The sequence below is a fragment of the Actinia tenebrosa genome, unplaced genomic scaffold (genome assembly GCF_029948245.1).
Source record: "Actinia tenebrosa isolate PJP-AT-01 unplaced genomic scaffold, QUT_ActTen_1.0 PGA_scaffold1__47_contigs__length_23844297, whole genome shotgun sequence".
Classification (NCBI taxonomy): Eukaryota; Metazoa; Cnidaria; class Anthozoa; order Actiniaria; family Actiniidae; genus Actinia; species Actinia tenebrosa.
The window spans coordinates 8,401,447-8,414,113 of NW_028292578.1; the positions used below are offsets into that span (position 1 = coordinate 8,401,447).

A 12,667-nucleotide genomic window follows, 5' to 3' on the forward strand; every position below is an offset into this window, starting at 1 on the left:
TGACAAACACAGGAAACCCAACTTCTTCATTCATGACTGTGCGTGTTGTCGCCCAAAAGAAATGAAAAAGAAGTGAAAAGTCTAATAGAATGGTTCGAAAAAATATATACATAAAAAAGAAAAACAATTTTAATCCACGGTTGTAATTCTTTTCAAGTATCTTTAAAAGGAAAAAAAGATTGCGTAGGTATACGGTGGTTTAGGTCAACCATCCAGAAAATAACTCTCCTCATACGAGCTTGACTCGGTGTCTTGATTGCCCAAGTTTTTCCCACTGCGCCACGGTTTTATTAATAAGCATAACAATAGCCGTGAAAACAATGCACCAGATAGACTAGACTTTTTAACATTATATTTTCAACCGATTCCGTGCGTGGCAGAGATGCAAGGGATTAGCCGATATGGTCTGGGGGCCGGCTGGTCTCTCCCCTGATGCTTCGGCTAGAACATTTTCTTGCGTAATTCGTACACCCAAGGGCAGAAGGATTTAATCGCCGTCAGGTCCGAAGTCCATACGACGCCTCAGCTCTGCGGATGTCTCGGGGGTATGGCAAAGTGGAGTCGTTATTTTTTCTTCTTATATTTTTGTTGGTGGGTTCGAACCCCATTGTATACAGATAATATTTTCTTTTCTTAGTATATTATTTAAAAAAATGTTTTAACGGATGATCTTCTTAGAAAGAGTAACTATGCCAAATTACATTTTGTCATATTTGAATTCAGAACAGCTTTTAAAGTACGCAATCTCTAGTTTAAAAATAAAGGGTATTTTCCTGATTTCAAATAAGAGCAGTTTACGACCTGGTTTTGATTCTTTGTATTTTCTGACTGAATTTATCCTGCGTAATCCGTACACCCACTTAAAGGCAGAAGGTTAATTTAAAGTCTATACGACGCTCAGTTCTTGGATGTCTAGAGGGTCTAACAGTCTATCCCATATTTACGTTGCTGTTGACGTGCGCGCAAAAGTTCCATGTAGCCGGCAATAAACTCACTAGTTGTATCTTGTAAACTGATGTCTTTATTTTTGTATTCGTTTTAAAATATAAATAACTATATTATACGGCTTCTATACTATATTTATCCTATCTTAAGCAAAGATCCCTAATACAAACTTTTGCCCAATGATTCCAGATTGTCTTGCATAAAAATGTCATTCCCTAACAATGAGAACCTTATTTATCAAATTGATTTAAGCACGATTGAAAATTTTGTCTGAGCCACATAAACGTAAGCTGGTAGAACTGAGCTGAGCTTCAAGAAACGGATCTAGGAACAAGCATAAGAAAGAACCGGTAGAAGCGTTAAAAAGAAGTCAGCTCAAAATTCTTTTAATTCTTTTACAACACAACTATTTATTTAAAAAAACTTTTACAAAGCTTTACCCTTCTTTAATTTGAAGGCTCAATAACATTTTTAAAAAGTACATACAAATGTGTCTCAGATTTAAGTTATGCATGGGAGTCTATGATCGCGTCAATGTCATTTGTTGCATATTATCGATCCACGAGTGTTGCCCTCTTTGGCAAAATTGCAGTGCTCATAGCAATCAAGGTGAATATACTGTATCTTTAAGTCTATTATGGCGTCAGTTGCTGGCTCCAATATCATTTGTTGCATATAACATCCACAAATATTTCTTGTCAGGATTGCAGTGCTTGAAGCAATCAGTTGAATATACATGATTCTTGTCTGTAAGCAATTTCAATACGCTTTCACTGAACTAGTCATTCATTGATGTATTTATCGAACCTGTGCATGCGTGTTACACTTGTGATATCCTTTCAACCACTATAAGTGTTTCGTCATTAGGATATATCGGCATCATCCCATAAGGCGCACTAGGACCAAAGAAACTACTAGAACTTGCTCTCTTTGGAAAGTCCCAATATTTATCAAAGTAAGAATTTCTAATACTGGCGGGTCGTGTAGCTCCGCTCCGTAACGTAATAACCGGAGCCATTTGGTCTTTACTCTCGTTATCATAGTCGAATTTCGAGTCTTGTGATAAAACTGGTGAACGCGTATTGTTCAATAATTGCTTTTCGCTGTCACGTGATGTAACAGTATTAGAACGCATGCGTATTTCATCTGCAGCTGGATCGGGCATGAGGATTGGAACTAAAAACAGTAAACAACAGCCGATAGTTGCACTCGCTCCTGAAGCATAGAAGGCAATCTGGTACGAGCTGGAAATGTCGTATACTATTCCTGCAAAGAGATAAGAGATAAATGTTTTCTTTTTAGTTGGGCGTATTGTTTGAAATATCAATGTACCCTAAAAGAGAGTTCAAATTTTATAGATACACTGAAACAACCTGCTCTGTGCTGATGTAAGTCACGGTGTAGCGCTAACCCTGAAACAACCTCTGCGCTGATCAAAGTCAGGGCATGGCTAACTCACAAATTGAAACCTGAAACGACCTCCAGGGTATGGCTAAGATTGAGTTGGAGTGTTTGGTTTCGTGGAGGGAAGAAAACAGGATAGAAATCCTTCATAATCAAGCACAAAGTATATGTGATGGTGAGTCCAGAGGTGAGAGACAACCCATTGAACAAACTACGTACCTGCAAGGGGAGGTCCAGCCGTACATGTGATGGCCATGAAAAAGAATTGAACACCCATTCCAGCAGCAACCTTGTCAATACCAGCTATATCAGCACACAGGACACCCAGTAAGACGACAAAACAACCATCAAAGATACCAAACACGACCATGTAAGAAACGAATCCTATATAACTCGTTGTTAATGTCATGAGAGTGTGAGCGATGCCGATGATAAGGAAAGCTATCTGGAAGACGTATAGACGATTGATTCGGGGATGATCACAGAGCTTGCCGAAGAAGAGCCGACCGAATGTCGATCCAATGGACATCATGCCGACGAGAGTCGAGGACTGTTCGCTAGAGACTCCACATTCCATGGCGTAGCCAGGCTGAAAAAAACATGAAATATAATGGATTATAAATAGGAGTATTGTTGGAACTAGATTGAAGAGAAATAGAATATTCCCATGCGACAGATATATGACAAAAATGAACCTATTCTCGAAGAAAAACGAATTCACTTCTATAACTTACCAAATGAACAAAAGGAACGAAGTACCCCAACATAAAAACACTAAGAGAGACACACCACACAAGGAATGCCTTGTTCTTCAATACCGAGAACTCGAAAAGTGGTTTCTTTTCTTTCTTCGGCGCCTCGAGTTCTGCGCTCTTAGTCGTGATATTATCAATGGCGGGCTTCTTGTAGAGGGTTGAAGTAAAGGCACATATTAGAACTAGTGCTGCAAGGACACGCACAGAATTGGCCCAGCCTAGTTTGTTTACAAGCAAAAACATGAGAGGACCAACTGCGATCGTACCGATACCACTTCCTGCTGTAACGATACCATTTGCCAAACTAACTCGTCTGAAAAAACAATTCAATGAATACATAAGGCCTGGTTTAAACGTTGAATTCCACATGTGGCGAGTTTAATGCAAAGCCTATTGTGAAATTCGACGTTTATATTTTAATTGTTCAAGCTGGGCCTAAGGATGAGCAAGTGCATGTGTTCACTGATTTAAACACTTGCTTCAACTTCCGGTAACCATAGTTCTAAATACCCATAAAACGGTTAAGTGATGGAACGGGTGCATTGCATACACGCAGTTGAAGAAACTACTAAGATGTGGAAAGTGGGAGTGAAGAATTTGAAATAATTGACGGCATCTATTTATAAACTAAGATGAAGCGAAAGAAATGGAAGAACGCAACAATGAGAAAGGAAGGAAGGAAGGAAGGAAGGAAGAAAGAAAGAAAGAAAGAAAGAAAGAAAGAACAAGAAGAAAGAAAGCAGAAAGAAAGGAGAAGGCAAAGAAAGAAATGAAGGAGTAAGGAAGGAAGGCAAGGGAAGTCCTTCCTTCTTCCTTCCCTTCATCCATTCTTCCTTCCTCCAAGGAAGGAAGGAAGGAAGGAAGGAAGGAAGGAAGGAAGGAAGGAAGGAAGGAAGGAAGGAAGGAAGGAAGGAAGGAAGGAAGGAAGGAAAGAAGGAAGGAAGGAAACAAACAAACTAAAAAATTATGGTGTCTTACTTTTTGAACCAGAATGGCAGCATCATCAGTGTAGTGAGGTAACTCATACTAGAGCCAATCCCCCATAGTACACCAAACGTCAGGTATAGCAAGTACAGGTCTTTAACAAACGATGATAAAACAAATCCCAGGACACCTAGCAAACCACCAGCAATGGCGACTACCCGGCATCCCACGCGCTCGCACAAAGATGATGCGATTGGACAGAAGAGAAACATCATCCCGAGACCAATAGATAAAACCCATGCTGAAAAGAAAAGTTAGATGGTTAAATTACAATAAATATCTGATCGTGCTTAGCTTGAGCCCGCCAATGGGCACTGAGGGGGACGTGTGAGAGCGATTTCAACATTTGCATGCCTCTGGCTCTAGTTGCTACTTAACCTTGGCCTACAGCGCAGTATTAAGTGGTAAACCGCGGTCTTTCATTGTAATCTATAGCAAAATAAGGCACTTTGTCTTGACTAAGTATAAGACTATTAGCAACTGATACCATGATCATGGTCCAAAGTACGAACCAAAGGGCTTTTTCGTTTTGAAATCACGAATATTATTATATAGTTTCAAAGCTGAATTACTAACAAATACAAAGACATGGTCCCTTTTTGTTTCACCGGTTACTTTCTCTCAGCCATGATATCATTTCCCCCTGTCTCACTATGCGACGGACGAGCGAATAGCTGCAAAAGATATTCCATATATGAGATATCTAGTTACCCAGTTATCGAGGCTTATATAATCATTAATTACTATATACACCTACTTGCAAGAACGTTGTCATACGAAAATAGAACATTAGTGATTTAGTGGGATAGGAATTATATTAAAAAACAAAAGAAGATCACTGAAGCTGAACTTTTTCTTTTGTCTTTTAATGTATTCCTTTCTCACTAAATTACTAATGTTCTATTCTTGTATGTCAACATTCTTGCAAGTAGGTGTATATACGATCAGAAAATAATAAAGTAAGTTTTAAAAACGTCGTAAAAGTTGGGAATAACTAATGTTGCGCAAATAAGAATATATCGTGATGTGATATGGTGGTGACGTGTAAATATAGGGTTTTCTATATCACTATAAGTAGGATGCCATCGTATCCGGCAGAAAACAGGGTTAAGTGATGTTTGAGTCTAATTCCATGGCATGTAACGTCTTGCATAATCTTAACGTTAGTAAAGCTTTAGTTTCGATTTACTAAAATAAGAAATGCAAGATTGCTTAATGACCAGTATGGTAACTGAATCCCATGGAAGTGCAATGATATTTGATCTAACGTTTTTAAAAACACGGCGCAGTTAATAAAAGTTAATAATGAAATAGTAAGAATTAAAATTGAGATAAAATGAGTAAATAAGAAGAAAAATGATGAAAGAAAAAGAAAAGGGAAAGAGAGAAAACGCGATAGGATTCAAGTGATAAAAGGAAAGAAAGAAAGCTATCGTTTTATCAAAAATGATCGAAGACTGACAAAACGAATAGGCACGCTAGAGATCGCTGTTGGCGTATTTTTACGCCGGAACCATGTTAACCAATCAACGTAGGTCTTTCTAACGACTCTATGTATCTATAGTAACAGGAGGCCTTGAGTTAAGGGGAAAAAGTCACATGTTATATTCATGTTCATACTTATTTATTTTATGAAAACTGATATTTAAGCATTATCGCGTGAAGATCATATTCAAACATTTTATCTCTTAGCGCTAAGAATAATACCTGGAGTATTCAATTTTATAAAGCAAATGATGAAATAATGAAATAACAATGACTAGAAACATGGATTGGAATGGATCGGAGGTCAGAAAACATGGACTGGACTCGGAAAACATAGACCGGTGCACAAACATGGAAGCGGGATAAACACGAAATTTGAGTCCTTGGAAAAGTAAGCTGCTTAAATATGACGTCATTCAAGTAAACATAAAATCATATCAGACTTATCATATGCCTTCACTGCATCAACAACACATTCTTTTATGGTTATATCATGATATATGCAGAAAAAAGTTCCCCTGCGCCTTTTTCAATTCAATTAATTTGACCTGCTGAAGCCTATTATAAAATGTAATTATTTTAAGATGCCCCTTGATGTGATAATGCCCCAGGTATCCCGGATGGGAACTTCCGGTTCAGTTGAGGTCGAAGAAGGCAAATCTATCCTACAAGAACGCCCACTAAAGACTTAGGCCCCGTCCACACCATGCCGGATAAATTTGAATCCGAATTTTTATTTATTCGGTTCCATTTCAAGAATTCGTTTTCGGTGAAGAATTGTTCCGGATTCGCCCGGACTAGTGTGGACGGTAGGGCTAAACGTTTTCGTTATTATGATTATCAGCGATGCAGTAAGTAATTAATTCTAGTCAAAAAACATCGTACTTAACACACGCTTAGAGAAACACAATACATGCATGCATCATTAGCCACACACAGCAGCACTCTTAATAGAATTACTACAGGTATAACAATAGTGACAACATTTACATATCAATAACCAAGTTGTTGTTTTCTTCGATGCAAATGTGGAAAAAAACCATGTTGTTTTCATCTTCAAAATGTTACGCAAGTTTAGTGAGAGAATAAATGTGAGTTTAAGATTGAGTTTCTCGGTTTTGAAGAAGGAAAAGCTTGAAAATCTTGTACGGCATTGCTTAGCAAATAACATCTGTACATCGTCTTGTACATTTGGTGTTAGTATTAAGATATAGGGTGAAATACGGGCGATAGTGAACATTATAATTCTATAAAAATGCTCTGTATTTTTGAACTACAGACATATCAGAAATTAATTCACCTAAAGGCAATGAGTATCAAGCAGAGTTTGGTAATTCTTTAAGCGCTAATAACTGGGTTTACTTGGTTAGATAAACAATGACTTGTGCAGTCGCAAAACATATAAGCTTATGAACAATTTTGAACATCGCTGATTCGCACTCGAATTATTTTCTTGAAGAGAATATTTTGCTCGACAAAAACTTTATTTTGTACCATCCACACGTATTGGTCGCCACGCTTGCCTCTAGGCATATAAACAACAAATGACCACAATATAGTCATGACATCAGATCTTCAAGTGTCAACGAAAAGATACTTCAAAACGGAAAATACAAGTACAATTCCAAGATATGAAGAAAATAGATTAAAAATATCTTATGATTATTTCAGGAATCCATGTTACCGCTACTGTTTTGAGAATAAAGGAAGGGCATGACGGGTTGATGTTGCAATTCAATTTCCGGTAGCTGTTGATTTCAGCGTGACCGGTGACATTCAAGTGCGGTGAAATCGAATTTACAGCTGGAATTTTCTTTAAAAATAACGCAATCCCGTTTCAAAAAATGGTTAGTATTACTAGACCTTGTGCAATCTTCCTTCATATCAGTAAAATACACATATTTGACCAAAAGAACATGTGACAGTGCGAGGGATAGATGGATAGAGAAGTAATGTACACTTGTATCTTTATTGTCATAAGCACGGGCGAACTTGATGACAATTCAACTTGTGAGTTTATCAAGTTTAGGCCTGTAGAAACATTATTCCTCACAATATCAGCAGATGTTTATACAAAATGAGTGCAAGAAAAATCGGTGTTAACCTCAAAATGTACAAATACCTGTTGCCTGGGGCTTGAAATAATATTGATGTCAGAATTAAATTAAATCTCTTTAAAGCGAAGTTAACTTAAAATAAATGAATATTTGCTGTTACATGTAACAATATCTGGCCTTGCATCTCAGATAACGAAGTCTTGTGATAAGATTTCAAAACAATTCTTTATAAAATGCATCTTACAAGCAAAATCCTATTTCGATTTTGACAACCGCAAAGATGCTGAACTTGAGACTACAATAATATTTCCTTAGTTAGAAATCGAAAAGATTGCTTGTAAAGAAGCGACAAAATTACAAATAATTTAAAGTACCTGTATCTCCCTTTCGTCCTTTGAACTCGGTCAGCAAACAAGTATATAAAATCCCAGTGTTATTCTGTATCCCTAGAATTATAAACTGTGCGGTGAACCCAGCGAGGCAAACAAGCCATCCCCAGCCGCCTTCGGGAAACGGGTTCAGTTCCACGATGTTAACCGTTTCAGGGCTATTTTCAGTTTTGTCTTTTTTCTCCCCATGGTGTATTAATTCTTGTATGAAGGGTATGCACGAGCCAAAAGCGATCTAACTTTCCTTTCGTGGTTCACGCGCCTCTTGCTACGGTCAGTTGAACAAAATATCCTTAGTTGACAAGATATTTTTTTAGTCCCAATGACGTCATTGGGCGCGTGGTAGTACGTATTGTGATTGGTTAAAAAATGGCATGATCGCTAATGACAAACAAAGTGAAAACCCCCATCAAAAGAATTCTTTCAAAGGAATCAATCATGTGTTAACCTCGTGACTTATAAATCTATGAACCCTCGACTTTTGATTACTAGAACAGAAGAAAAAGGTTTATACCCGATATCATGTGAAACATCGAAACATCTACATGAATATTTATTTGTAAGAGGGATTTCAAGCAAACTGGTTTTACGAGTTTGTGACGTCAGGACACTTGGTTGCGATTGGACGAAAAATTTGAAGTAAAACTACATTCACGTATTTATGCTGTCACGTATTATGCTGTCACGTATGTTTTAGCTGTTACGAGTTGAGAAAAATCATCTGGGTTTATAGTTAACATTTTGAGGCTGTTTTAAGAGAAATATTTTCCAAGATGGTGGCTAAACAATCCCAAATTGCTCGTCACACCATAGCATTGCAGAGTCGGCCCACTTTTCTCCTCGACCTCGGGGCTAAATATACACCTAATTGCAAAGGGGAAAAAAAAAAAAAAAAAAAAAAAGGATAAACAAATAAAATAAAATAACAAGAAGAAATACCCCGTCCCCCATATTTGATGAAAACAACAGTCTATACCTTCATAACAGTGTAATAATTGCACCATGATTTGATATGACAATGTCATATTCCACCCACCCTCCCCACCCTTATTCCTTTTGAGTTGTCATGTTCAATCATTTCAGGTACATTCTTATTCATTTTGTGGAAAGGTTTTTAATGATCATAGACTGGTTACCGGGAATGAATTTTAAAACAGTTACTCTGACGAATGAATTTTCCTTCTAGATGTTATTAACCTGGTTATCGGTCCTACCGGTTGTAAGTTGCAGTAGTTTGAAACCCCCATCAAATACTTCTCGGACTTTGAAATATTTCAAATTACTAGAACTTTGAAATAAAAACAAACATAACGAAAAGAGTAAAATGTATAATATATATACAGTCAATGTCATTCACGTTGTCCACCAAAAAAATCATTTACACATTTAGACATTTACACATTTAGACTAAAAGAAATATCACGTGTTTCCTCGAAGGTTCTGGCATAAAACAAATGCTGAAGTACCATTCTCCATCTTAAATCCTGACTAAGTGGTCAGGGCATTCTGAATTTTCGATTCACGAGTTGAATTTTACATTTAAAGTTCAGACTGACGCACACGAGGCAAAGAATACATAATGAAACACGTGATATATCTTTTAGTCTAAATGTGTAAATGCGTAAATGTGTAAATGTCTTTTTTCGGTGGACAACGTTAATGACCATTGACTGTATGTCCTGTCAAATACTCGTCACTGTACTCTATTGGGCTACGGCTACACCTCGGCATTTTTTGAAGTTCCACTCGGATTTTGAAACCCCCGCATTAGAATACAGCAACTCGTATTTGAAACATTACATCTAGATGATATTAACCTAATTTCGCTCTAAATTGGTTTGACAACTATCTGAAACAAAGAACACAATCTGTCTTCATCAACGGTACTTTATCTGATTGCTTTGACTTATCAGTTGGAGTTCCTCACGGATCCGTACTCGGTCCGCTGTTGTTTATAATATTCATAAACGATTTGCCAAGTATTGTCGAGCATAGTAAAGTTGTAATCTACGCTGATGATACAACACTATTCTTTGCTGGTAAAGATGTTGGTACCATACAGTCTACTCTACAGCGTGATCTAAACCGTTTGAATGATTGGTTCAATGTCAACGAGTTGATAGTAAATTGCAAGAAGACGAAGGTAATGTTGTTTGGAAGCAGACAGAGACTTGCCAGATGTGCTCAACCTGTTCTTTCCTTTAATGGATCTGCTCTTGACTTCACTGAAACCATGAAGTACCTTGGTTTGACATTCGACTCTGTTATAAATTGGCACTCCCATATTGACTCTTTTGCTTCAAAGGTTTCACGGCGGCTAAGTCTACTGAGTAGGATTAGAAAATACCTGAACGAGGACACCTGTCGTCAGTTGCATACAGCCCTAATCCAGCCCTTGTACGAGTATTGTGATGTAATTTGGACTAATGCAGATCCTACAAGTCTTGAAAGACTCCATCGTTTACAGAGAAGAGGCGCTCGCATTATCTTAAAGAAGAGAGTCAGAGAAGATCGTACAGAAACATTGTTTAGAAGTCTTGGCTGGGTTAGTTTAACCGCCAGATGGAACTTTCACAAATGTTTGACTGTTTTTAAATGCTTAAATGGCTTTTGTCCTTCTTATTTATCCAACATTTTTTGTCTGAATTCAGAAGTACATAAGTATAATACTCGTTCTAGAAATAATATTCATATGCACAAAGTTTCGTCTAAGTCAGGCCTTCGTTCTTTTTCCTTTTCTGCTGCTAAACTGTTTAACATTCTTGATGATAGTGTCAAGAAATCTTCTTCAGTTAGGGCTTTCACAAATACTTATTGGTCTTTAATTTAATTTTGGTACATAAGTATGATACTCGTTCTAGAAATATTTTTCATATCCACAAAGTTACGTAGTTAGGGCTAATTACTTATTGGTCATAAATTCAATTTGGGGGGGGGGGGGGGGGGAGGTAGGGGGTTTATATCTTATGACATTTATAATTAATATCATATTATATATATGTGTGCCTGCTTGCGAGGGCGTTGTCATGGGGGAGGGGACGTTTGTGGTTTTGTGGTTTGGTGGGGGGTGAATGAATCAGCATGGCGGGGGAGGGTCGCTGAGGCTGAATTCTTTCCTTTGTCTCTTGGAGTTCGGCTTCAGAGATCTTCTTTGTCTTGTGGTTTATTCCTTTCTCGCTGAATTGCTGAGGTTTCTTTTCCTGTGGCAGCGTTCTTGCGGGTAGGTGTATATATATTCATATTTATTTATTCTTATATTTATATAGTTACATATTTTTAATCTATTTTGTGTGTGTGTGTATTTTACACAGCTCCATTGTAAATAAGTTTTAACTTTATGGATTCTGTGTTAAATAAAGTTTATTATTATTATTATTATTATTATTATTATTATTATTATTATTATTATTATTAACCTATGTTATCCTACCAGTTGAAAGGACCGATCGATGCTTACTCTCAAAAATGAATTGTCCTTCTAGACGGTATTAACCTATGCATTATCCGCCTACCGGTTGAAAGGACAAAGGTTACTCTCACAAATATGTTTTGAAAGGGCAAAGCTTTATACTCTCACAAATAAATTGTCCTTCTAGATGGTGTTAACCTATCTTATACTACCGTTAGAAAGGGCAAAGCTTACCCTCACAAATTGATTTTCCTTCTAGATGGTGTTAACCTATCTTATCCTACTGTTAGAAAGGCCAAAGCTTACCCTCACAAATGAATTGTCCTTCTAGATGGTACTAACCTATCTTATCCTACCGTTAGAAAGGGCGAAGATTACCCTCACAAATGAATTGTCCTTCTAGATGGTACTAACCTATCTTATCCTACCGTTAGAAAGGGCAAAGATTACCCTCACAAATGAATTGTCCTTCTAGATGGTACTAACCAATGTTCAGACCTACCGGTTTGACTCTCAGCCGATTAAATGCCTGTCTGTTTTCAATTTTGACAAGTTCTCTGACTAAAATGAATTTTTGATGGACTTATTCTTATAATATACTATTTCTATGAAAACTTCAAGTGATTTCCCATTACTTAAAATATGTTTTTTTTCGCTTCATAGATAAATGAAAAAAATTAAAAAATTAAAAAATTAAAAAATTAAAAAAAAAGGATCAAAAGTAGGTTGAGTAGTTAGTTTTGGTCACCCATCCAGGTACTAACCCTCCTCAGCCGGACTTGATTCATCAATATCTTCGATTCCCAAGTTTTATCCACTGGGCCACGGATCTTCGGAATTAGCACAACAATAGCCGTGAAAACAATGCACCAGATAGACTAGACTTTTTAACATCAAATTTTCAACCGATTCCGTGCGTTGCAGAGATGCAAGGGATTAGCCGATATGGTCTGGGGGCCGGCTGGTCTCTCCCCTGATGCTTCGGCTAGAACATTTTCTTGCGTAATTCGTACACCCAAGGGCAGAAGGATTTAATCGCCGTCAGGTCCGAAGTCCATACGACGCCTCAGCTCTGCGGATGTCTAGGGGGTATGGCAAAGTAGAATCGATTTTTTCTCAATTTTTTTGTCGGTGGACTTAGGCTCAAACCCTACCTTTTTCCAGATTTTTTTTTTTTTTTAATGTTTAAAAATATTTCTTTATTATTTTTGCCATTAAACTCGTTAACTCTTGAAGCTA

The 12,667-nt window shown here is 37.3% G+C and overlaps 1 protein-coding gene across 1 annotated transcript; it reads right to left on the reverse strand.

Moving 5' to 3' along the window:
- Positions 1 to 1,005: 1,005 nt before the first annotated feature.
- Positions 1,006 to 8,310, reverse strand: LOC116300782 (monocarboxylate transporter 10). Its single transcript, XM_031709720.2, has 5 exons — positions 8,005 to 8,310; positions 4,083 to 4,329; positions 3,084 to 3,417; positions 2,569 to 2,938; positions 1,006 to 2,211 (listed from the first exon to the last, which is right to left on the reverse strand). The coding sequence occupies exons 2-5, from the start codon at positions 4,301 to 4,303 to the stop codon at positions 1,766 to 1,768; spliced, it is 1,371 nt and encodes a 456-aa protein (XP_031565580.2). The 5' UTR covers positions 4,304 to 4,329; positions 8,005 to 8,310; the 3' UTR covers positions 1,006 to 1,765.
- Between the last annotated feature and the right edge of the window lie 4,357 nt (positions 8,311 to 12,667).